Source organism: Trachypithecus francoisi, unplaced genomic scaffold, assembly GCF_009764315.1.
Source record: "Trachypithecus francoisi isolate TF-2019V2 unplaced genomic scaffold, Tfra_2.0 Contig00141, whole genome shotgun sequence".
NCBI lineage: Eukaryota > Metazoa > Chordata > Mammalia > Primates > Cercopithecidae > Trachypithecus > Trachypithecus francoisi.
In genome coordinates this window covers 95,631-122,142 of record NW_022680489.1, presented here as the reverse complement: position 1 = coordinate 122,142, position 26,512 = coordinate 95,631, and the positions used below count along the sequence as shown (strand labels likewise).

Below are 26,512 nucleotides of genomic sequence, written 5' to 3'. Positions count from 1 at the left end.
ACACCAGTATGAGTCTACCCCGTGGCAGTGATGCTGGGATGCCAAGACCTTCCACTCCCTGGTCTCGGAGACTGAGCTCCTGATGAAAGCACAGGAGGAACTGCTCCCCTTTGCCCACTCCCCACCATCCAGCCTCTTCTCGAATTGGCAGGAAAGAGGAAAGCCCACCAGGGAACTCACAGACCCGAATTCTTCCTCCTGAAGCACCCTCCAGCTGGGCAGCCCTTGTCCCTCATGGAGCACTTTAGGCAGAGTTGGGAAACCACAAAAATTTTAAGCTGAGATGAAGGAACGTAATGGGCTCTAATCTGAACTGACAGCAGCATGATTAGTCGGCACAAGACTGCAGGAGCAGCGGGGGACTGGCAGGGAGGGAAGAGGAGCAAGGAGGAGGAGGGATGAGGGACAAAAAGACATAGAGCAGACCCAAGAATGAGGCAGAGCCTCAGGGGTGGAGATGCAGGCCGGGCTGAAATGGTGACATGGGAGGGGCCACTTAGGATAATATTTACGGTAATGGTAGTAATCGCAGAGAACGCTTATTTAGAGCTGACCATGTGCCAGGCACTGTTCTAAGCACTTGTATTAACGACCGTGATCCTTGCGATGTAGGTGTTAGTATCTTGATCCTCATTTTACAGATGATATAGAAATAAAGGCATGGAGAGGTCCATCGATAAAGAATGTCCGTCCTGTGTGCAAGGCCGAGGTCTGGTTGCTAGTAGAAGCTGCCTTCTGTCCTCTAGAGGTCAAAAGTCAAAGGTCCCACTTAGGAGTCCATGAAATGCAACTGACACTTTCAGAATGAATAAGTGCTTGGGGTCTGTGGCGAGGAGGGTGAGGGAGGGTTGTGTGGATCCCTCCATCCAGGGTTGGGAGGGAAGAAAAGGCATACTCTAATAATCACAGCACAGGTATGGATGATGGGGGACCAAGAACACAGAAGTCAGAGGTCTTAATTAGCTTTTTAGGACTCAGAGGTCCATTTATCCCAGCGGGGGCTGATGGCCACGATCCCTGACAGCTGGCTGGTCTCCACTAAGACCATGATGAAGCTATGGGTTACTACATGACTTCCATGTTCTTCCAAGAAAGGACAGAGGGGACTTGGTCTCCAGCTCTGCTTGCCTGTTGTTAGCTGGCCCCACAGCTCTCCGAGGGTCAGACGTGCTGAGCCACCCCTGCCACGCCCAGGGAGACACTTCCTGCCTGGCTAAGGCAGTCACACCCAGAGGTCCTGATTCTGAAGGGGACATCTCTGAGTGAGTGGTTCATTCCCTCCCCATCCTGCATCTAGATATAGTCAACTCCTGACCATCTGCCCCACCTGGAAATCAGATTTTCAAAATCTTATTGATGCCACCATGGGTTCTAAGTCTAGGACACGAATAAAGGTTGAGTTGTACTTAGTAGGCTGGGCAGAATCCGGAGAAATGATTCTCTTCCTGCTGCAGGGAAGAGCTGAGCAGGCAAGCAGAGGACGTTTTAGATATGAGAGCTCTGCTTTAGGGTCAGGAAGGGGCTAAGAGGCACCTGGAGTCAAAGCTTGACAATGTGACCTCAGGCAGGTTACTTAACCTTTACATGCCTCAGTTTCTTCATCTGTAAAATGGGGGTAGTGATTACAGTAGCTTGCTCTTGGTAGGGTGGTTGTGAGGTCAAGGATTTAATCAAATCCAAGTAAAGCATTTTGCACAGCACCAGGTGCATTGGTGGCGCTTGGAAACACTGGTTTTCATTGCTATGAACAGTATGCTGCTGCCTTGGGTCTGGCATGGGGAAATTTCTTGGTCTTCCTAGAAATGGGGAAATTTCTTGGTCTGTGACATAAGATGAGAAACCAGACAGTGTGGGGTTGTTTTGGTCCTGTGCTTGACAGGGAGCTGATTCTAGAAGAGCCAAGAATCCCCCTCACTTGACCACCCTGAGCTTCAAACTTCTCTCTGCCCTCCTTTACCCAGGATTGGATTAGTGTAAACTGTAAAATGCAGCAGCAGTGTTAGGAGTTCCTGTCACCGAGGGCCTTTCAGAGGCCCAGGAATATATCAGTAGAGTCAGTGGCAGCCTTAGGGTCCCCTCTCCCTAGCCTCTGTCAATGACAGCAACCGTAATTGAGGAATAATAATAGCTACCATACAGTAAGCACATCCTGTGTACCAGGCACTTTCTGGGGACACTTTTAATCCTCCCAGTGACCTGCAAGGTTAGCGTCTGTCACCCAGCACCATAAACTCCCACTGACACCTGCATCCCTCTTCCTTCAACTCCCCACCTGACCCACACCTCCCTAAGATTCAGGCTGTAGCTGGGCTCTCACTTCTCTGGGAAGCTTTCTCTGACATCCCCCAGGCCAGTTAAGTATCCCTTCTCCCTGCTGATGTTGCCATAAGCATACTCTACGTCCCACTTGTGAAAACTCATCACATTTTATTTTTATTTATTTTGGATCAAGAATACATTCACATGGTTCAGAATTCAAAAGCAACAAGAAATGGAGTAAAAAGTCTCCCTGCTCTCCCTATCTCCAGTTCCCAGCCACTGAGTTTGGCTGCCCAGGGTGAGTAGGGTTGTCAGTTTCATCACATTGAATAATGATGACTTGTTTATCTGTCTTCTGTGCTTTAAGAGCAGGGACTCTGCCTGTCTCACTAATTGCTTCATCCCTGGGGTCCAGCACAGTGGCTGGCACGTAGTAGGAGTGCTACGTGTGTTATCTATCTCTTTGAGATATTTCTTTTTTCTTTTTCTTTTTTTTTTTTTTTGGGAGAGGGAGTTTCACTCTGTCACCCAGGCTGGAGTGCAGTGGGGTGATCTTGGCTCACTGCAACCTTCACCTCCTGGGTTCAAGTGATTCTCCTGCCTCAGCCTCCCAAGTGTCTGGTATTACAGGCATATGCTACCATGCCCGGCTAATTTTTTGTATTTAGTAGAGATGGGGGTTTCACCATGTTGGCCAAGCTGGTCTCGAACTCCTGACCTCAGATGATCCACCTGCCTCAGCCTCCCAAAGTGTTGGGATTACAGGCTTGAACCACCACATCTGGCATTCTCTGAGAGATTTCTGTAGAAAGATATCTATATAGAGATTTTTTTTTTTTAATGAGTGAGGCTCAGAGAAGAAAGGTGACTTTGCCTGCTTAGTTCTAACTCCCAAGACAGTGCTCACTGGGGACTCTGTTTATCTGAATTTTAATGACCACCTGTCCCTTCTTCTTGGACATTTGACCATCCTCTGTGAAATGGATCCTGATTTCAATTTTTCAGGCTTATTTTTAAATGGGAACATAAACAGTATCCTTCATTAATTATCAGGAAATAGAGCAATGCTATACTCCCAAAGTCCCATTGGTGCCTGCCCAATCCTGACCTCATTTTACCACAACTCCAACTTTGTGTTAAGGATGTTATTGCTGGCTGGGCGCCGTGGCTCATGTCTGTAATCACAGCACTTTGGGAGGCCAAAGCAGGTGGATCGCTTGAGCCCAGGAGTTCGAGACCAGCCTGGGCAACATGGTGAAACCCCATCTCTACTAAAAACACAAAAATTAGCCAGGTATAGTGGTGCATGCCTGTAACCCCAGCTACTCGGGAGTCTGAGGCAGGATAATTGCTTGAACCCAGGAGATGGAGTTTGCAGTGAGCTGAGATCGCACCACTGCACTCCAACCTGGGCGACAAAGTGAGACTCTCAAAAACAAAACACGAAAAACAAAAAACAAACAACAACAACAAAAAAAAGCAGATGCTGTTGCTCACCTGGCCTCACTTTGCCCACCTGTAAAATGGTGTCAAGAGACAAAATGACAACAAATTTTGTTTAAAGATCTTAATTGGCTTTTATTCATGATTCTAGAATTGGGCAGCTCTCTGAACCACAGCACATTCAAAGAACTCCAACCAGCAACATGATCAGGCAGTATTTATGGACAGAAAACAGAAGTGAGATGTAGATACAGCTTAACTGGTAAGAGCTCAGCATCCTTGATTGAATCACTTGGCCACCTACATTGACAAATGCTCAGCTGCTGTAACTGCCCCAAAACTCAGAGATTTGTTACAACTTTTTGCAACTTAGGAGTATACTCCTAAGTTAATTGCATTTAGCATGAGTGACTCCATATTTGTCTGGTCTCTTGGGTCCATTAGAGGAGCATAGTACAAACTGATGGCCTCCTACAAATCTTACTTAATAATTGGAAGGGGCCCAATAGTTCTATGCATCTTTGATGTCTTCTTTAGTTTAACCTCCACCCCCACCAATTGATATAGGTTTATATACCTGCAGTAAATGGGATAGTTATAAAGTTAATGCTTATTACCAACACAACTAGTGCATGAAGTGGGTGAGGACAGCTTTCTGTCCTGGGCACCATATCAGCCAGACTGGCTATGTCCCCAGCACTAGCCCAGGCCCAGGGTCAAGTACACACAGCTGTGCGTCCTCTGAAGTGCTGGAGGGAGAGAAAGAAGTCCATCTGGGGAAGCGGGTGGAGATGAGACGGGGGGACCACCTTGGGGAGGGTGGGTTAGCCCAAGCGCCATCTCTCCCAGCGACCAGCACACTGCTTTCCAGCTGGGTTAGCTCATTTCCCGCCTCATCTTGCAGAAGCTCCAGGTTCAGCCTTCTGCACAGCTTTGTTCTTGTGGTTAAGGCAGCCAGGGATTCTGAGAGTTGGGAAGGGGAAGCCAGGGGGAATGAAGGAAGGAAAGGGAGAAGAGAAAAGGGTAGGTAGCATGGGAAATAAGGAGCCCGTGTGTCAGGGAGGGATGTGGTGCCAGCTACACCAGGAATCCTGCTATGGCAGGACACTGCCAGTGAGGGAAATAAGGATGGGTAAACAATATGGAGAACAAGATTTATAAATTCATTTGTTCATTCATTCATCCAATAAAAAAAAAGGATGCCAATATTGACAGATGGCTGTCACTCAAGACATACACAACATGCTAAGGCGGCCGGGCACGGTGGCTCACACCTGTAATCCCAGCACCCCTGGGAGGCTGAGGCCGGCGGTTCACTTGAGACCAGGAATTTGAGACCAGCCTGGCCAACATGGTGAAAACCCGTCTCTACTGAAAATACAAAAATTAGCTGGGCGTGGTGGTGCACACCTGTAGTCCCAGTTACTTGGGAGGCTGAGCAAAGAGAGTCGCTTGAACCTGGGAGGTGGAGGTGGCAGTGAGCAGAGATCACGCCAGCACACTCCAGCCTGGGTGACAGAGCGAGACTCTGTCTCAGAAGAAAAAAGAAAAAAAATAAAAGCTGGCCAGGCACAGTGGCTCACACCAGTAATCACACCGGCACTTTGGGAGGCCGAGGCAGGTGGATCACCTGAGGTCAGGAGTTCGAGACCAGCCTGACCAACATGGAGAAACCCCATCGCTACTAAAAATATAAAATTAGCCGAAAATACAAAATTAGCCAGGTGTGGTGGCGCATGCCTCTAATCCCAGCTACTCAGGCGGCTGAGACAGGAGAATCGCTCGAATCTGGGAGGTGGAGGTTGCGGTGAGCCGAGATCTTGCCACTGCACTCTAGCCTGCGCAACAAGAACAAGACTTCATCTAAAATAAAAAGCTAAGGAAATATAAAAGAGTTGATGGGTTGCAGGAGTTGGGAAGCTGGGGGAGTTCACAAATTTCACTGGAGATATTTGAACCAAGTCAGGAAGCAAATATAGAAGCCAGGCCATAGTCCTCCCAGCTCCACGGCCTCTCCCTTCCCAGATCTCCCAATCCCAGTCCAGCTGTTGCCCTCACTGGGTCTGAACGCTGGCCCTGCCACATACTTGCTGTGTGACCTCAGGTAAGTGATCTAACCTCTCTGAGCCCCAGTTTTCTCAGCTGCAAAGGAGGGATGACACCAAATTGGAGGGTTGTCATAAGATTCAAATACAACAATGCACGTGAGAGGCACTCTGCAGAGCACTTGGTACCTGTATGAAGCCTGCGCAAAACAACTACTGTGGCTGTTGTCAGTACTGGCAGAGCAGCAGCTCCATTTACCAAACCCTGGGCCTCTGTCATCAGGCTGGAAAGGAAAGCAGAGGCCATTCCAGGCGTCCCCCATCCCTGGCCCCCAGCCCTTGGGGAAACATGAGAAGCAGAGCTTGAGGATCTCCTGTGTGCCCCCTCACACCCCTTAATCCTTCCTGAACTTGGGGAGGGGGCTGGGTGTGGGGCGGGGGCGGCACCACTGCAACACCTGCACAGCTCTGACATCTCCCGCCTCTGGGCAGAGAAAGCAATTTCAGAAATGACATGTTGCCAACAAGCAGAAATCAGCTTCTGAATTAAAATGTGTCGGCGTCAGGTGACCCTGGGCTCGGAGGGCTGGCTGCATGAAGACAGCTGAGATTAGAGCCTGTCAGGCTCTGGAAGGGCTGTGTGGGAAGAGGTGGGGGTCCCAGTGGGCTATCGTTGCTCCCCAGGCTTCTGGCCACCCTGGACTTGTTGAGACGTGGGGGCAGGAATTCGGACGCTGAGTCAGGTTCTCCCGCGCCTCTGCCCGGCCTCCACCACTCCACTGCCCACTCTCCATGGCGGGAGGACAGTGGGGCAGGGGTAGGGGCTCAGCTCCCCTGAGACAGCTCCAGCGTAAACACACTAATGGGCCCAAGAGAGCCAGTGAGGAATGTGGGCCCCACAGCCCCTGGGGACTTGAGGAGGGATGGGAGTTGGGGGGATAAGACGCGCAAGAGGCATCAGCCTCCTCTCCACAGGTATGCAGGGTAGGGAGAAAGAGAGAGAGGAGAAGACAAGGAGGACCAAGCAGCAGGATTAGAAGATGCCACCAGTCACCCTGAATCCTTGCAACTCCCTCATACCCCTTCTGTCTGTCCCCAGGCCATGCCCTGCACTCCCCAGAAGAGACAGTGACAAAGCTGTTTCATTTCCAGCCCTGCTACTTATTGCGTGGCAAGGGAGCCCCTCTGAGCCTTAGTTTCCTCATCTATAAAATGGGGACCATAGGCCAGGTGCAGTGGCTCATACCTGTAATCCCAGCACTTTGGAAGGCTAAGGTGGGTTGATCACCTGAGGTCAAGAGTTCGAGACCAGCCTGGCCAACATAGTGAAATCCCGTCTCTACTAAAAATACAAAAATAAGGCCGGGCATGGTGGCAGTCGCCTGTAATCCCAGCTACTCTAGAGGCTGAGGCAGGAGAATTGCTTGAACCCGGGAGGCGGAGGTTGTAGTGAGCCAAGATCGTGCCACTGCACTCCAGCCTGAGTGACAAAAGCAAGACTCCATCTCAAAAAAGCAAAAACAACAACAACAAAAAAAACAATGCTGGGCGTAGTGGCTCATGCCTGTAATCCCAGCACTTTGGGAGGCCGAGGTGGGAGGATCATGAGGTCAGGAGATCAAGACCATCCTGGCTAACACGGTGAAACCCTGTCTCTACTAAAAATACAAAAACAAAATTAGCCGGGCGTGGTGGTGGGCACCTGTGGTCCCAGCTACTTGGGAGGCTGAGGCAGGAGAATGACGTGAACCCAGGAGGCAGAGCTTGCAGTGAGCCGAGATCATGCCACTGCACTCCAGCCTGGGAGACAGAGGGAGACTCCATCTCAAAAAAAAAACAAAATGGGGATCATGGTTGTATGGACCCTTGGGGACCTCTGGGGTTGCCCAGAGGGGAATGTGAGGAAATGGCCTGCACAGGAGTGCCTGTGTGGAGTGGAGCCTGCACAGAGCCAGCTACTGGAGTTCTGGACACCGTGCATGTCAGCCATCTATTTGCTTGTCTCTCCCCTTGTCTGGGACCTCCCTGAAGGCTGGATCTAGTCTCATTACCATGGCGTCTAGGACTCCGTCATGTGCCTCATGCACCATAGGCCACCAATCGGTGTCTGCTGCATGATTGGTTGCAAGAAGGAACTGGTGAGAGATGGGGTGAAGCCAAGAATGGGAAAGAAATGGGGAAGGTGGGGGCAGGCATATAGGATGCTTCACCCCAGTGCCTCTCCTCCAGAATGTCCCCATCCCCATCATGGGTGAGCCTGTAATCCCAGCTACTCTAGAGGCTGAGGCAGAAGAATCGCTTGAACCCAGGAGGTGGAGGTTGCAGTGAGCAGTGAGCCGAGATTGCGCCACTGCACTCCAGCCTGGGCAACAACAAACATCCTGTGGCTCCTAACAGCATGCACAGAATAGGATACACATCACTCAAGCAGCTTCTTACCAAAATGTTTAACCTGAATCCAAGTATAAGGAAACGATCAGGCAAATCTCAGTTGAGAAGTGTTATATGAGACATGCAGCCTGAACTCTTCAAACTATCACTACTATGAAAGCAAAGAAAGCAGGGGACTATTCTAGATTACAGGGAGGTGGAGAGACATAACAACAATGTGTATTGCCTAATTCTTGAGTAGATCCTGGGCCAGGAAAACATGTTTTAAAATGTTTTTAATTTTAATTTTTTAGAGACAGGGTCTCGCTCTGTCGCTCAGGCTGGAAGGCAGTAGTGCAATCACAGCTCACTATAGCCTCAAACTTCTGGGCTCAAGTGATCTTCCTGCCTCGGCCTCTCCAACCGCTGGGATTATGGATATGAACTGCACCTGGCCAGAAAATAATGTTATAAAGGACATTTTGAGAGACAATTGGGGAAGTCTGAATGTGGACTATGTAGTAGATAATTTGTGTCAATGTTACATCTCTTAGATGTGGTGATGGCCTTGTGGTTCTGTTGGAGAATGTTCTTGTCCTTAGGAGATACATGATAAAGTATGTAAGTGTCTTGGTGTCTTCAAAGGTCTCACAAATGATTCAACAAGATAGATATTGCATATGCAAAGAAAGATAGCACATGTGGTTGTTTTTAAAGGAGGAGGATACTGTGGGTAGGGTACCCACCCAGTGATTGTCTGCACAAGCCCTGGTTCTCCTGGAAGATGGTGGCACTGAGCAGCTGGAGGTGGAGAGGTCTGCAGGCCTGTTTGGGAACCAGTTTGCAAGTAGGAACAAGGTAAGGCTCAGATGGGGACAAGAGGAGGTGAGGATGGTGTATGGTAGAAAGAGTATGGGGTTTGGAGGCAAAAGGCCTGGATCCACTTGCTAGCAATGTAGCCTCTGGTAAGTCACTTAACCATTTTGTGTCTCAATTCCCCTATCTGTAAAAAAAGAAGAAGGGTGTCCACCTTTTGAGATTTAAGAGAGGAAACAGATGAGAAATCCCTTGATAAACTGGAGCCTGCTGCTGCATGTGGACGTGTCTGTCATTACTCAGAGCCAGCTGGTTTCCGGGCCCAGGAACACTGGGTAGAAGGAGCATGTTAGGACAGGGATGCTAGTGGAAATGTAGGCCCCTGCAGGGCTGGACTGCCTTCCACCCTGGGGAGCCCAGGTAAGGCAATGTGGACCCCAGCAGGGCTGAAGAACTGGGGCAGGGCAGGCCTGAGCCAGGAGACAGGCACACTCTGCTGTGCTTGACTCAGAAAGAGGCCTCCTCTCCCATCAGACCCCCAGGAGGATCCTGATGGGTGAGACCTCCCAAAGCATGTTGGGAAGGCACTGTGGCCAGAAATGGGACACAGGGTTCCTGTGTAAATGACCCAAACCACTGCATGGCTGTGCTTCCCATTTCTCCTGTTAGACTGTAGGTCCCTGAAGGCCCCTGCCTGGCTTCATCCCACCCCACCCTGACCCACGCTGCTTGCCATAGCATGAGAGCTCCGGAAACGCGTATCACCTCCAGGAAGGACCCAGGCTCTGGTCTGAGTTGGTGTGTAATCCAGGATGGGTTACTTCCTTCTTCTAGGCCTCACTTTACCCAGAATCCATAAAATGGGGCGATCCATCCCTGCCCGACCTATACTAGTAACATAGAGGAAAAATCTCATACTTTGGAGGCTGGGAGATCTGTGTTCCAATCCTGGCCCCGCTGCCTGCCAGTTGCAACGAGGAGGCTTCTCATCTCACAACCTCCATTTCCTTATCCATTACAGGGAACATGTCCAGTGTGCAAAGTTATTGCAATAAATTGAGACAAAGTCAATGCAAATAACTGGCATGTCATTTATTGGTTTATTGTCTTTCTCACCCACTAGGATGTCAGCCCCATGAGGCAGAGACTTGGTCCTGTTCCTTGCTGTACCAAGCACCCGGGATGCTACCTGGCATTCAATAAGAGATCCCTAAATAATCGTTGGTTGAATAAATGGACATAAGGGGCGCTCAATAAGTGATGGTTTCCATTGTTATTCTAAAGTGTCCTGAGACAAAAAGCATTGGAAGTTCATGGTTTTTGAGAAAGGAAAGGTTCGAAAGCAAGTAATCTCCAGGGTTGGCACGGGGCTGTCTGTCTGCCAGGTGATGAAGGGTACCAGGAAAGCTGGGCTTATCTAGACCAGGGGACAGGACTATGTGCTCTTGAGAGGCAGGCAGGAGCATCCATGAGCAATGGGGGCACTCGGGGCATCCTGGCCAACAGGCTCCCTCGCTCTAGCTGCCTGTGGCCAGGAGGAAATGCAGGCCCAGTCTGCCAGTGCAGCTGACTTTTGTTAAAGCAGCCAGAAATCCAGTGGAAAACAACGAATTTTTACAAGCAAAACACAAATGAGAGCAAACAAAATTCATCTGTAGGTTGGGAGGGGCCCGGTGGTGTAGCCCAACCTTCTTGGGCGATGTGGGCAGAGGGACCCCTTGGAGTGGCCTCCGTGGGGTTCTGGTCTCTCCAGCCATCTCAGGCAGCCTCAGCCCCTGAGACATGGGACTCCACTTGGAGGAAGCGCCAACATGCCATCCAGATCCGAAAGGCCAGGATCACAGCCCGGGAAGGAACTGCTTCCCTGAGTTCTTGGGCTCACAGTGGTATCCAGGCTTTGGAACGCCTGGGCTCAGAGAAGTCAGCCCATAGCTCCTGGTCTATGGAGATGTTCAGTAAATATTCACCGAACAAGTCTCTTCACTGTGACTTTGAGCACAGCTCTCCGTCTCTGGGCCTCATCTACAAAATGGCCACAGTAATGTGGCCCCACCCACCTCGCAGAGATAACGGAGAAATCAAGTGAGACGAAAGGGGTAAAAGTTTTTGTTTCTGAACAGCAAAGTGCTTTACAAATGCCAGGTGTGGCATTCTAGTTGTCATTATTATTATGAGCAAGACACTTTTGCCAGAGCAGAAGAAGGGGGCCTGGACCCAGAAGAGCAGAAAATCTATAAAAACATCACAAGGAGGGTCTGGATGGAGCCCACCAGGGCTCATCACAGAGGGAACATGTACTCACCAGATCTGAGACAGACCCAGTCATGGGACACAGGCTCGACCTCCTTCCCAGCCACTTGGCCTCCTGCTCAGTGGGGGACCCGGTCAGGTCAGGCTGTATCTCCCCAGAGGGTTTCTGGGAAAACACACAAACCCCACCTGTGCTGTCCATGAAATACAGCAACTATATAAATAATATAAATACTTTCTCATATATCTTAGCTATATAAATTATACTCCTTTGCTCTAAAAACTATATATTTGAGGTAGACAAAAATACCCTGTGAGCATTTCCCTTAAAGCTGTAGAATGAGGGGTCAGTGGTCACTCTAGTCCCCAGGGGCCCCAAGAGGGCAGAGGTGGGTCTTTAGGGGTAACTGGAAAAGAAAGGGATGAGAGCAAGGAAGGAGAAGAGAGGGAGAGGGACAGACAGAGAAGACCCCACAAGCCAAAGAGCCCTCCGAACCTGCACTGTGCCATTGACTTGGGGTGTCCATGTTAGCAGCCAGCCACTGCCTAGATGGCTTAGACCCTGCCCTTTGCCCTCCCGCGACCCTGGCACTGCCAGTCATGAAGTCAGAATGTGGGTGGCGTGTTGGTGGATCAGGGTGCTCTGGCCCCCAAGTTGCTCCCAGGCCCCCTGTTCTGCCAGTGAGGTCCCTGCTGCCTTATGCCCAGCACTGAGCCTGGGTGGAGGCAGAGTTGGGGTCTCAGAGGAGCAAGATGGATTGGGAAGGCAGAGAAAGTCTCTCCATGCTGTGGGAAAGTGGAAGAAACAAGAAAACCAGCCCTCTCCCCGTTTTTCTTCTGCCAAGGTGTGGGCCAGGTGCTTGGGTCAGCAATGTCATTTTAATGAGATGGGCGCAGGTCAGTTTGGCTTCTCAGCTGAGCCTCAAAAATCCTTCCAGCATCCACCAGACTACCCTGATCCACTGGAGACTGGGCAGCTCCTCCTCGCCCTTGGAGGTCTCAGGGAGTCGGCCGGGGCCCAGGGAGTGGGTCTTTGTCCTGGAGCTGGCACAGGAGAGGTTTCTGAGCATTCAGCTGATTCTGAAGTTTCCTGTGTCGGTGAAGGGTCAGCAATTCTAGGTTTAGGGAGAAAGGAAGCTGACAGAGGGGCGTGGCAGGGCCAGCAAAGTGGCCAAGGGCTTCCCGAAAGAAGTCACTTCCTCCTGGCTGGCATCGGGCCCCACTCTGGGGAAGTACAATGTCTCCAGCAAGGTGACCCCTGCAAAGTCTTCATCCTGAACCAGAGAGGCGTGTGCAACAGGAACCCCCAGTTTGGTTCAGGGGCTGTGCATCCATGTGTGCCTGTGCGGAGGTGCCAGTCTCTCCTCCTTTCACAGAGGGCCTTGGCAGGTGTTGCTGAAAATGTCCACAGGATCTGAGGAAATTATCAAAGTCATGTCTCCTCAAGTAAGAGCCAAGGTGAGGGCCAAGTGAGAGGCCATTAGGCACTGAAGGAGGCTACCCAGGAGCCAGGCTTAGCAAGGACTCAAGCACCTATAACCCCAGCCAGGGCAAAAGCCTTAATTAGATGAGCAGTCATAAGAATAGAAATGTAACTTCAAGTCATAGCTCCTGAGCCTGCTGGTCTTCAGTACTGTGAACTCAGCTGGTGTGTGGGCATCACAGACCAGGCAGGCCCCAGCCACAGGAAGTCACCAAAGCTGTCTCAAGAGCCAGCTGAGAAACTGAGCTTGCCACGTCGCTGCCAGGCACCAGGAAGCTGTCGCCCTCCTGCTCTGGGCTGGGAGTAAAGATTCCTTTGACCAGGAAGGAACACAGGGAGGGGCCACTGTCTCCCTGTTCAACCTCAGGTCACTGAGTCTCGCCTTGGTGACTGGTTCTCCCACCTGTCTTACCTGCACTGGTGGTCATTTTGAGCACAGCTGGGCGAGTGTGCATAACCCAGCTCTCGAGACAAGAATAAGGCCTCAGGGGAGGCGTATTTGAAAAGCCAAAACAAGGACACAGGGCTCCAGGGCACAGATCTCACTTGGGTCCACTCAAGCGCAGAAAGCTCTCCTTTCTCTGAATGGATGGCTTCTACCGCTTGGGCTTTCTCCCCATCTCTGGCACAGCAAAACCAGGGGAGTGGTGGGGGTGTGTGACACCTGGAGCTCACTGCACATGAGCAGGGCCACAGGACCCAACTGGCCCATCCCAGCCAGGATCCCACCTTCACTTCCAGCTGGCACTGCCTGCCTTGGCATTCCCAGCCCAGCAGTTCACCTTCCAAGAACATGCTGGCTCCAAGCCATTCATCCCAGGAAGCAAGATGGAATAGGCCCTCTCGCCCCTCCAAAACTTCAGTCCTGGTGTGCTCTTGGTCTCCCTTATTTCTCTCCACATCTTTCTCACTCTGCCTTCCTCTCCAAGTCCTCAACAAGGTTGGCGATGCTTGGGGTCAGGGATGAGGCTTCGCTTCTCCTTGTTGAGTATCAAGAGAGGCAAAAGGCTGGCCAAGGAATGGTGGTGAGTGGCACACTTGTGTGCATTGGCACACATGCTGGTTTATGCATGTATGTGATGACTGCCTGCCCAGCAGGCTGGCTGGGCAGCTGGAAGGGTGCCACGGGAGGTCCTGGCAGTGCAGACTGGCTTGCTGGGCAGTAGGCCTAGTGCTTGCAGGTGTACACAAGCTCCTCCTGCACACATTGCTGGCACTCCACATAGCAGCACCACTGCACCTGGCAGTGGCAGGAGAAGGCCACCAGGCGGCTCTGGGTGTCATAGCCCCGCCCGCAGCACAGGCTGCTGCAGCTGGCCTCCCGGGAGCACACCCTACCTGCCGTGCCAGGCGAGTACTTGCTGGGACGGCAGAAGCTGGGCGAGTCCTCCATGTAGACCAGGTCCCCAGACCTCGGGGCCAGGCCTTTGGTGGGGCTGCCCTGCCTGGAAGGGGCCCACAGCTCTAGGCGGCCCAAGGCCTCATTGGTGGCACTGGACACCTTGACAGCCGAGTCATAGCGCAGTTTCAGCACTTGACCCGTCTCACGGAACGGGGAGAGCTGCTTCCAGCAGGTGCGCACGGCACAGGAGCCTGACACGCCGTGGCACTTACACGTCGTCCTGAGGCCACTCTTTACAGCCTGTGGGGGGAGGCAGAAGAGAGGCGTGGTCAGAGGCCTGGGCCCAGCAGCCAGAGCCTGCCCCCAGAGCACCAACCCCAGCAGGGCAGCGGCAGGAGAATGGGAAAGAGACAGAGGAAGGTTCCCATGAGAGGGAAAGAGAGAACCCAAGCTAGCCATGAGGCACCTTCGTGCAAACTATTAATAGTAAAAGACTTCCTTCCCCTCGGCAGAGACAGCCCTGTACTGTGCCAATGTGCATGCCTTGGTGACAACAGAATGGGCCAGGTCTCAGTCCCAGCTCCTCCCCTTAGCCTGGAGTTCTTGTGGAATAGACCACTTATGCAACTGAACACAGCAGCCCCAGTTCACACCAACTCAGTGATTGAACACAGTGGCCTAGGTTCACACCAACTCAGTGACTGAACACAGCGGCGCCGGTTCACACCAGCTCAGTGCTTGAACACAGTGGCCCGGTTCACACCAGCTCAGTGCTTGAACACAGTGGCCCGGTTCACACCAGCTCAGTGATTAAACATAGTGGTCCCGGTTCACACCAACTCAGTGACTGAACACAGCGGCCCCGGTTCACACCAACTCAGTGATTGAACACAGTGGTCCCAGTTCACACCAACTCAGTGACTGAACACAGCGGCCCCGGTTCACACCAACTCAGTGACTGAACACAGCGGCCCCGGTTCACACCAACTCAGTGACTGAACACAGCGGCCCCGGTTCACACCAACTCAGTGATTGAACACAGCAGCCCTGGTTCACACCAACTCGGTGATTGAACACAGCAGCCCTGGTTCACACCAACTCGGTGATTGAACACAGCAGTCCTGGTTCACACCTCAGTGATGACAACTCAGAACTTAATCTCGTAAACAGCTAAAGCACTGGCATCTCCCAGCCTCCTTGCCTCAATAGACCAGACACTTTTCACCCTCCAGGCCTCCCACTACTGTGTACCTCAGCCCCTTCCCTTCTCTGGGCCACTTCCATCTTCCCACCCATAAAATAGAGGAGAAGCGGGGTTGCTCTAGATGGAGGTTATCAAACAATGTTGGCTTCTAGGACCTCCAGGAAGGCCCAGTCCTTGGAATGGAGACCCCTCTCCAAGCATCTCCCTGCTTCACCAAGACCTAGTCCTAAGCCTGGCTCCCACTGCTGACCACTGCTCCCACCGATGACACTCATGACCCTTCCCTATTTCCGCTGTGTCCCTGGCACCCAGTCATGGCCCAGAGTAGATGCCAAGGGAATGTTGGTTGAAGACGTGAAGTTCATCCTGCCTTCATGAAGTTCATGGCTCTTCATCTGTTTTGGGGGGTGGGGTGCTAGCCTTCTTCAAGCCTTGCTCCCCAGCTCTGCACCCTGGTGGGAAGGCACTGTGGGCAGCCGGGGACATACTCACCTTGATGCCCACGTGGGTGTTGTGGGCATCTGCCCGTGCCCGCAGGTCCTTGTTTCCTCTCTTGGACCCCAGGAAGTTGCTCAGAAACTTGGTGCTGTACTTGAGGTTGTCACCACACACGCCCCACTGCCAGGCCTGCCGGCTCTCCAGCCCTGGAGAGTCATCACAGGTGCAGCGCTCCATGCGCCCAGCGCTGCAGGCCCGGGCCAGGGTGTGGGTTAGGGCGGCAGAGGACACCGCATACAGGAAAGCTGTCTCTTTGAAGCCTGGATCGGGCACCCAGGAGTATAGGGAGGGAGGAAGGGGGGAAGAGAGGAAAGGAGGAAGCTTAGAGGCTGCCTGCCACCCGCTGAGGGCAGGAGGCGGTGGTGGCAGCGCCATGATGGACAGGACAAGGGAATGTGGCTTGAGGACACAGCTCCGGGTGGGTCTCCCTGTCAACTGCCCCTTAAATTCTGACTGCAAGTTGCCATTTAAATGGAACTTCCAGGCTGGGCGCAGTGGCTCGTGCCTCTAATCCCAGCACTTTAGGACGCCAAGGCGGGCGGATCATTTGAGGTCAGGAGTTCAAGATCAGTCTGACCAATATGGTGAAACCCCGTCTCTACTAAAAATACAAAAATTAGCTGGGCATGGTGGTACATGCCTATACTTCCAGCTACTCAGGAGGCCGAGGCAGGAGAATCACTTGAACCTGGAAGGTGGAGGCTGCAGTGAGCTGAGACTGTACCATCGCACTCCAGCCTGGGTGACAGAGGGAGACCCTATCTCAAAAAAAATTTAAAAATTTATAAATAAATAAATAAATGGAACTTACAAATTCACTATGGAGTATGTACCCAGATTCCCAGAGGGCAGCAGGCCAGGGGCTACAGCCTCCACCTCTCAGAACACTGAGATGCAAAGAGAAGCTACTCAGAAAACTGGTGCAGGCACAGTTGGGGCTAAACCTGCCATTTTGACTCCAAGTCAGTGTGTGACCATTCGGACCAGCCTATTTCTGAGGCCCCTGAGATAAGCCCCGGGGGCTTCCTGTGAGGCATGATGGTTCTCATATGTCATTCTCTGCTACCCACTGTGGAATAGACCCAATGACAGAGTGACCTTGAGTCTCCTGGCTGACTTGCCCCAGACTGACCATCCCACCCACTCCGGGACCACTGCTCTCCTCTCTGCTGGGTGTGGCCCAAAGCTGGCCTCCCACCAGCTCACTACTTCCTACCTGCCCTCCAGTGCATCTGGGTGCTGGTGACATCCCACAAGAGACACAGAGAGAGGCCATTAGCTTGGCTGCAGACTGTGGAGAGCAGCTGGCCTAGGAGGGGCATGGCTGCCCTGTACAGCATCACTGCTTTTTTTTTTTTTTTTTTTTTTTGAGACAGAGTCTCGTTCTGTCTCCCAGGCTGGAGTACAGTGCTGCGATCTTGGCTCACTGCAACCTCCACCTCCCAGGTCAAGCAATTCTCCTGCCTCAGCCTCCCGAGTAGCTGGGATTACAGGCACCTGATACCATGCCGGCTAATTTTTATATTTTGGTAGAGATGGGGTTTCACCACTTTGACCAGGCTGGTTACAAACTCCTGACCTTGGCCTCCCAAAGTGCTGGGATTACAGGTGTGAGCCACGGCAACTGGCCAACTGCAGTTTTTAAATATTTGTATTTTTAGTAGAGATGGGGTTTCACCCTATTGGCCAGACTGGTCTTGAACTCCTGATCTCAAGTGATCCACCCGCCTCAGCCTCCCAAAGTGCTGGGATTAGAGGCGCAAGCCACTGCACCCAGCCTGGAAGTTCCATTTAAAATGGCAACTTGCAGTCAGAGTTTAAGGGGCAATTGACAGGGAGACCCACCCAGAGCTGTGTCCTCAAGCCACATTCCCTCGTCCTTCCCCTTCAAAAGTCCTTTCCCCTTAGTGAGGGAGTCACATGGTGATCTGTGTTCTCCCTTCCAGACTGCATGGTTCCCGAGGGCAGCTGGGGTCTTGTTCAGCATCTGGCACAGTGCCTGGCTCACCATGAGCCTCCACGGATGCTTAGTGGGTGGGTGGAGGTGGGAGGGAGGTAGAATGGGAGTGGAAGGGAAGGAGGGACTGATGGATCAATGGATGTGATGAACAAAGGGACAGATAAAGGAGTGAACAAATGCATGGCCTGGCTCGTGTCATTGGGCCTGGAACCAGCTGCTGCCCATCCTCACGTCTTCATGTGCCTTGTTTTGTGTCTCTGTGTGTGTGTGTGTGTGTGTGTGTGGCAGAGGGAGACAACTGGGGGACCCCCATCTCATCTGTGGGCTTCTCCAGGAATAGGCTTGTGTCTCCTTCTCTCTTGGATCTTCCTTGCTGCTCCACTCCCCCAAACCTGAGGTTGGGCCACACCTGGCCTTCAACTGTCCCTCATTAACTCCCAGGACTCTTCTCATTTGGGACTGTGCTAGGGCAGGAAGGGCAGTGTGGCCTGGGCACAGGAGCCAGGAAAAAGGAAAGGGCAGCCTCTCCCAGTCTCCTCCTCCCTGAAGCCTTCTTCCCCCAGCCCTCCTCCTCCCCGGCCCTCCTCCCCACCTCTCTTGAGCAGGCCCGTCCTGCCCTCCAGGCTACAGTTCCAGCGCTCATGCCGGAACTGGAACTGGCACTCAAGCAGGCCGAGGTGCGCAGCGTCCCGCAGGGTCTCAGCCAGGCCAGGCTCCCTCCGGCAGAGCTGCTTCTGCCGCCGGGACAGCTTCAGCAGGTCGCACTGCTTCAGGTGGGCCCCGCCCTGTGCTGGGGCCGCCGCAGTGCCCAGTCCTGGGAAGGGCGTCAGGACCTCCCGCCCAGTCAGGCTAGAGAGAGTGAGAGGAGGGAGACGGGTGAGCCTTGGGGATGGTGGTGACGGGCAAGTGAAGGGAAGGGGCCTCCTCAGGGGCTTCATTTACTGCCCTTCTGGGTGGCAGGCTGACCCCCTGGAGGTCCCGTCCCCATTTTACTGGAAACCAAGGTTCATGTAACAAGGGTTGCTGCAGGACCTTAATCCTGCATTCCAGATTCCAGTCTCTGCTCTTCTTATCCACCCTACTTCCCAAACTGGCCCAGTTAGAAAAATCATCTGGGGTGCTTATTAAAAATATGCTTTCCCAGGATCCATGCTGGGCAATTCTGGATCTGTTGGTTTGGAATTGGGCCTGGGAATCTGTATATTTACCACAGTCCCTGGGCAGCTTTTGTGATCTGGGAAGTCTGGGAAATGATACGCAGAGTATTGGTGACTGCCTGACCAGGAGAGCCACATTCCTAAGAGGGGGCAGGCAGAGGGGATGTGGACGTCGAGCGGACACCCAGCCAAGGTCCCCTGACATCCCTCTCTCCCTTACATTATGCTGCTGCCCAAGTAATGCCATACCAATCTAACATGTTTCCGTAATTCCCAGATAGATCTTCAACCATCTGACCACTCGGTGCCTGGAACAAATAGATGCCTGGGGAGACAAGGGGATGGAAGGAAAGAGAAAGGAAGGAAGGAAGGACTGATGGATGGCTAGATGAAGGTGTAGGAGCTGAATTCCCATCAGGCCATCAGTCCCAGACTTCTTGATCTCCTGCATTGAAAGTTCATCAATTCTGGAGCCAAGCTGCCAAATTCTAAGGCTGACATTCTAGCTATGCAATCTTGACACCTTGGTTTTTTCCCTTCTGGAAATTGGGCACCTCCTAGGGCTGCTGGGAGGATTATATGAAATGGACTAACCACAGTGCCTGGGACATGCAGGCCTACCTTTCTACTGCCTGGAGCTTCCCAAACTTCTCTCATTTTGCAAGATGCTTTACTCTCCAGCTAAGCAGAGTCTCCCCTTTATCCAGATGAGAAAACGAAGGATTTATGAGGAGGCAGTAACTGGCCTGGTCATACAACAGATCAGGAGCAGGGTGGGAATTCGAATTAGAGTTTGCCTTCCCTCTTCCCAGAAGCTCTCTGTGAGATGGCTCTGCTGGTTCAAAATGTTTGCTGTCCTATACCCTGGCGCCCCCAGTGTGGGTGGAATATACATCATTCCAGGACCCAGCCCCAAAGAAGTAACCCCGTTCTGGGACATCCTGGCCTCATAGCCAGGGTAAAAGATCAAAGGTGGGCTGGGTACAGTGGCTTGCGCCTGTAATCCCACACTTTGGGAGGCTGAGCAGGTGGATCGCTTGAGTCCAGGAGTTTGAGAGCAGCCTGGGCAACAGCAAAACCCTGTCTCTACTAAAAATAGAAAAATAAGGTGGGCATGGTGGCACAAGCCTGTAGTCTCAGCTACTTGGGAGGCTGAGATGGAAGGACAGCTTGATCCGGGGAGGTGGAGGCTGCAGTGAGCTGAGATCGTATCACTGCACTCCAGCCTGGGCAACAGAGCAAGACCCTGTCTCAAAAAAGAAAAAAAAAAAGCAAAGGTGGAAGCAGGCAATGGCCCTTAGGGCTCCTGCTTGGATGTGGCACTTGCCACTGTTGCTGATGTGCCACTGGCCAAGGTAAGTCCTGTGGTCAAGCCAGGAGTGGTCAGAGAAGCCCACGTTCCTCTGAGCCAAGGGCACAGTTCTCCTGTTTGGAGCCACCTGCCTTAGCCAGAATGTCTGGCTGGAAGCCATGCCCTCTCTGTATGCCCCAGAAGTTGGAAGCCTCACCAGAGGGTATGTGGCCTGGCCAGGCCCCAGGTGCCCTCAGAAATCACCCATAGATTCCACACCCATCAGGTGCAGTCAACCCATCATGGAGCATATCTCCGAAACCTCCGAGCAGAGACAGATGCTATCGGGCTCCCCCTGGCCCAGCCTGGCCCTGGGCTCCTCTCCCAGACAGGGTGAGGGCAGGGACCTGTTAATCATTAATATGGGGGCAAATGGGTAATTTTCCAGTCCACCAGGTCTACGCCCAAACCCCTCCCTGCAGCCTGGCAGGAAACCCTCAGAGTTTGACCCTTGGCAGGTCCAGAGCAGAAATGGATGTCAACTCCAGCTGAGGAGGCCACGCCTTGACTGGCTTCCAGTGTGGAGGGCAGCTTGGGGGCTGCAGTTACCTTGCCCTCAAATGTCCTCCTCCTCATACTGAGGGCTGCTGTGAGTGGCAACTTTTGCTCACACAACTCCTGTGTTTCAGAAACTGGACCTCCCTGGTAGCAGCTGATTGACAGAGGGGAGAGCAAGCAGGGAGTAATGGAAATTTTGGCCAATGAAGCTGCATATCCTTCAAGACCTGCCTCACATGCCATTTTAAGAATAATAGCCGGCCGGGCGCGGTGGCTCAAGCCTGTAATCCCAGCACTTTGGGAGGCCGAGACGGGCGGATCACGAGTTCAGGAGATTGAGACCATCCTGGCTAACATGGTGAAACCCCGTCTCTACTAAAAATACAAAAAACTAGCCGGGCGAGGTGGCGGGCATCTGTAGTCTCAGCTACTCGGGAGGCTGAGGCAGGAGAATGGCATAAACCTGGGAGGTGGAGCTTGCAGTGAGCTGAGATCCGGCCACTGCACTCCAGCCTGGGCGACAGAGCGAGATTCCGTCTCAAAAAAAAAAAAAAAAGAAGAATAGCTATGATTATTACATCATTATAGCTACATTATGTGTCATATGATATGACATGATATATAACATATGATTATTATTTTTTGAGACAGTCTTGCTGTGTGGTCCAGGCTGGAGTGCAGTGGCATGATCTCAGCTCACTGTAACCTCTACTTCCTGGGTTCAAGCAATTCTCCTTCCTCAGCCTCCCAAGTAGCTGGGACTACAGGTGTGCGCCACCATGCCTGGCTAATTTTCATATTTTTAGTAGAGACAGGGTTTCACCATGTTAGCCAGGCTGGTTTCAAACTCCTGACTTCAAGTGACCCACCTGCCTCAGCCTCCCAGAGTGCTGGAATTACAGGTGTGAACCACTGCACCCCGCCCAGGCTATGTTCTTGTCTGGGATTCCCCTATAGTGTGGGGTGAAGGCTCAAAGTTGGTTTGTCTAACTAAAGGCATCATCCTTGATTATGATCTCTGACATCTGAAGAGTGCCAGAATTCCCTAGGCTGTACTTGGGAGCCAGACCCAGCAAACCCCTCCACTCATTCAACAGGCATCTGATTTTTGTTGGTTGGTTTGTTTGTTTTTTTTTTGGTGTTTCTGGCATGGAGTGGGTGGAGGCCAGGGATGCTGCCCAGCACCCTGTAGTGCCCAGAACGGCCTCACCCCACCACGATGTCCACAATGCCCAGGGGAAGAGACCCTAGAGGGGTCAATGGGTCTCAAACAGTGCCCAGCTCTGCACGGCCAGCGTTGTTGGGAGCTCGGTGGAATGCAAATCCTCAGGCCCCCACCCCAGAGGCATCTGTTTTTTAAATTTCATCTAATGGACCCTGAGATTGATGGCTCAGAGAGTCCAGTATCAAGTCGGTTAATTTTATTAGTGGTAATGACACTTAGTAGCGATTAATGACCAGGAAAGGCAGCCAACCGCATAGAGGCCTCAGGCCACATTGGGCCCTGGTCTGCCCAGGGCTGCTCTCAAAGAAGGCTCCCTGGCATGGCCTTGGGAACCCCACGGGGCCCATGAAGACAGCCTGGGAGGCCCAAAGACCCAGTTCCCCTCTGTTTGTTTTCTGTGTTGCTGTTTGAGATCATATTTCCTTTGAAGAAATAGTACCATGGCATCACATGTAGAAAATGACCATCTATTTTCCTAAACAGTGAATTATCCTACACCTGCTCAGCCCATGGCTTCTGCTGGGAAGGTGTGTTCCTAGACCCCATAATAATTCTGGCTGTGGCAGGCTCCAGCCTGCTCAGACGTCAGCAGGCACAATGTCATCCCCTGGAAGAAATCATACTCTTTGGCATCCCAGGCCTGCAGACACCGCTCACTGGGTCCTTCTGTGAAATCTCAATTACCCACAGTTAGCTGAGTGCCGAGGGCGTAAGATGGACAACTGGAGAAATTTGAGTGGGCTTCCTTAGTCTTATGAACCCAGAAAAAAAAAAAGTGTTTATTTTGGTGTTTTGTTTTGTTTTGTTTTGTTTTTTATGGAATCTCAGTCTGTCACCCAGGCTGGAGTGCAGTGGTGAGATCTTGGCTCACTGCAACCTCTGCCTCCCGGGTTCAAGCGATTCTCCTGCCTAAGCCTCCCAAGTAGCTGGGACTACAGGCATGCACCACCAGGCCCAGCTAGTTTTTTTGTGTGTTTTTAGTAGAGATGGGATTTCGCCATGTTGGCTAGGTTGGTCTCAAACTTCTGACCTCATGTGATCCGCCCACCTCAGCCTCCCAAAGTGCTGGGATTACAGGCATGAGCCACCACACCCAGCCAAATACGGGGGTCTTAATGAAGACGCTGCCTTGTGGCCAGTCAGATGCAATCAGATCAGTCAAACAAGTAACCAGGGTTCTGAACTAAAGGGCAGAGGAAGGGTTATTTGCCAACTTGCTAATTGCTCTTCTGGGCTGGGGGCTACTGCCTGGCTCAGGTGCTCCTGAGCCTCCTGGGGCTACCACTCTTATCAGGCTGCACCTGCTCTGGCCCAGCTACCTCCACTATTTCTGTCTGTCTCAGGCTCCCCCAGGCTAACTTCCAGCCTCTCTTTTCCTATTGAGAAAGCTATGACCCCAAGTGAACAGCGGCTGCCTCCTCCCCTCGCTGCCCCCAGTCTGTGTCCCTCTGCTCTCTGCACTCTCACCCCATGGTCCTTGGTGGTCAGGTTGATCATAAGACCAGAGCCCCCACCTCCACACATACAATGACCTCTGGCTTGGACCCCAGGGTACCCCCAACCACTTGACAGGCTAGCCTGTCTTTCTCTAGAGTGGGAGAAGTCAAGGGTGCCCCTCAGGGCTTCATCTCACAGACACTCCCACCCTCAGATCTCTTCCGACCTTCCTGAAACCTCCTGCCGCACCTCCTTTCACACTCTCCAACACACACCCCACCCACAATTGTGGCTAAAGCTGCCCTATTGGGGTGACCTTGAAGGAAGCAGAAGATGGCTCTCCCAGGTTTTAGGGAAAGCCTCCCAGGAGACTGCTCTGTCCAACATCAGCAGGACCCCAGGGACCTCACCCTTCAATAATCACCCACCCCCAGCCTGGAGAGTGGGGCCCAAGGATCTCATGCCTCAAGGCTGTTCTGGCCTGGGTAGTCTGGTCCCAGGTCTGACTCACTCAGAGGTGACCTCAGGGTTGCCCCCTCACCAACTGAGCTCATTCCATCAAACAAATACATCTTAACTCATGGGAGGGCATGGCTGGAGCCGGACTGCCTGGGTTCAAATTCGCACCTCCACCTCTTCCTAGTTGTGCTACCTTGGGCAAGGTGCTTTACCTCTCTGTGCTCTGAGAGCAGTGCCTGGCATACAGTAAGCTCCAGATAAGTATTTGTCATTATTGAGCACCTACCATGTGCCAGGTACAACTGGGACACTGTCCTGCCCTCAAGAAGATCACCATCTGGAGGGAAGCTGGTTGGATTCAGGAGTCCTCCAAAGTCTCTCAAGGCCCCAAGAAGGGGAAGGAAGAGAAAGCTTTGAACTGGCCTGGCTCCTTGAGGAAACACCAGTAGCTGCTCAAGGACCCAGATCAGAACTCCTGGCACCATGCAGGTGAGAACTTGATCCTGACCTGTCCCATCCTGCCTGTAGGAGGCCTGAGGGTGAGGAGGAGGCACCCGGAAGCTCTCAGGGAGCACTCCAGGCTGTGTGGGGAAGACACAGTGGGTGGAGAGCTTGGCTTATCACCTGAGAGTGCTCCAGGCTCTGTTCTTCCACCTACTCCCATCCTAGTTTCTGCTTGAGAGGGTCTGATGCTTTCAGCAGAGGCTATCCCCAGGATGTGGTGGGTGGGTGGCACAGGACAAGGCAAGTGGTTTCCAGGGCACCAGGTAATGCCAGTGTGTCTGGACTCTTAGCTGGAGGGTCCAGGAGTGGTACATTACACCAGGGCCATGCCAACTGCAGGCAGCTGCCTGGGAACCAGGAAAACCTGTGCTGCCGGGGGTGCTGGCCTCCACCCTGAAAAACCCCATCAGATGCTCCTGATAACAGGCTTCCGCTGCAGGGCCATTTGCATGGTGAGTGCGCCCTTTGTGCTTTCATCTCAGACGTCTCAGTCTACCTCTCCTGGCCCTCACTGATCCCCCTACACACACAAATACACACACACACTCACACTTGCTCTCACACACATTCACACTCATACACACACACCTGCACTCACACATACTCACACTCTCACACACACACACATACACACACACATTCTCACACACATACACAGTCACACACACACACACTCACACCCCCCTAGCCCCTCCCCTGCTCTCCACTCCCGACCTCTTCCCAGCAGCGGTGAGTTCAGTGAGGGCAGTGCCTGGCCCAGCAAGAGAGGGCACCATGGCCCTGGGCAGCCCTTCTGTGAGGGTGGCTGCTCAACACCAACTCCAGGCTTCCCTCCCCTCCTGCTTTTACACTGGGAGGCCCCAGATTTCCCCTACTATGAGCACACCCTCTCCTCCACCTTCCGGATGCCTTTCTCCTCTACAGCAGCCAATGCCACCTTGCACCTCCTCCATGACGTCCTGCAGCCAGGCACATTCGGAAGCTACTGTTTCCTACCTTCCTACCTTTATGCCCAACTCTCTCCACCCCCTCTTTTCACTTACTCGCTCATTCATTTATACCTCTATTAACTGCGTATCAATAAAAAAAGTACAACTATAAAGGATTTTTTGGTCGGGTGTGGTGGCACGCACCTGTAGTACCAGCACTTTGGGAAGTCAAGGCAGGTGAATCACTTGAGCCTAGGAGTTTGAAACCAGCCTGGGCAATGTAAGTGAGACTCTTTTGAGTCTCCACAAAAGAAAAAATTAAAAAATTAGCTGGGCGTGGTGACACGTGCCTGTGGTTCTAGCTACAGGCTAGGAGGATCGCTTGAGCCCAGGAGGTCAAAGCTGCAGTGCACCACGATTGCACCACTGCACTCCAGCCTGGGCATCAGTGAGACCCTGTCACACACACCAAAAAGGACTTTTCGGAGCGTCAGCTTTGTGCCCGGCCCACCCACAGACCTTGACACCACTTGTTCCTCCTGTCTGGCTCCCCCACCCTCACCCCTGAATCCAGCCTTCCTTCCCTCCCCAGCTCTCACCCTCCATCCCCATGAACCCACCCTGAGGACTGAATCTGGCCACACCTCCCCGCTGGAGCCCACCCCACAGCTTCGTCCCCCACCCATCCCTGACTCAGAAAGGAAAGAGCCGGGTCCAGCTGTGGGCTTTGTCTCTCCAAGCACAGCCCCACTTCCTGTCTCACAGCCACAGACCGGGCTGCCTGCAAGGGATGGCATCAGGGAGATGTGTTCAGGGGCTAAGTGGGTAGTGAGCAGCTCGCACAGTGAGCATGCTTTGCATCTCAACAATCCCTGGCATTTAGAGTGTGGCTAGTTCAACATCTGTGAAGGAAATGCTTCCTCTTCTTCCTCCTGTCTCTCTCCCCCTCCACTCAGGCTTGGGCTGAAGCCAAGGAGAGGAAGCCTTTGTCCCTGGCACGCATGCGTCAAGTGTCACAGTGGCTGCGGAGGGTCCCCAAAGTCATTCCTGCAAAGAAGGATCCATCACCTCTTCAAGTCTGTGACTATAAACATCTCCCCCAGTTCCTATGCTGAGTCCAAACATGCACCATTCAAATAATTATACATGAGAGCTGCAGAAACCCTTTAAGGTTACCAGGCCCAGAAGTTTTGCTCTGCTGGCTCCTGGAAGGTGTCCTGGAGGCTGTGTGGGGAAGCAGGAGGGCAAGGGTGTGCCAAGTGTGCAGGTCTCCGGTGCCCCA

The 26,512-nt window shown here is 52.6% G+C and overlaps 1 protein-coding gene across 1 annotated transcript in view; it reads right to left on the bottom strand.

Annotated features, from left to right (window-relative positions):
- Window positions 1-3,811: 3,811 nt before the first annotated feature.
- The window catches only part of WNT9B (Wnt family member 9B), a 36,780-nt gene continuing 14,079 nt past the window's right edge, over window positions 3,812-26,512 (bottom strand). The window contains exons 2-5 of the mRNA XM_033183494.1: window positions 18,263-18,519; window positions 15,705-15,970; window positions 14,000-14,308; window positions 3,812-5,535 (exon numbers count right to left, since the gene is read on the bottom strand). Coding sequence (XP_033039385.1) covers window positions 5,455-5,535; window positions 14,000-14,308; window positions 15,705-15,970; window positions 18,263-18,519 — 913 coding nt within the window. The 3' untranslated portion in view covers window positions 3,812-5,454. The remainder of the gene's footprint in view (window positions 5,536-13,999; window positions 14,309-15,704; window positions 15,971-18,262; window positions 18,520-26,512) is intronic.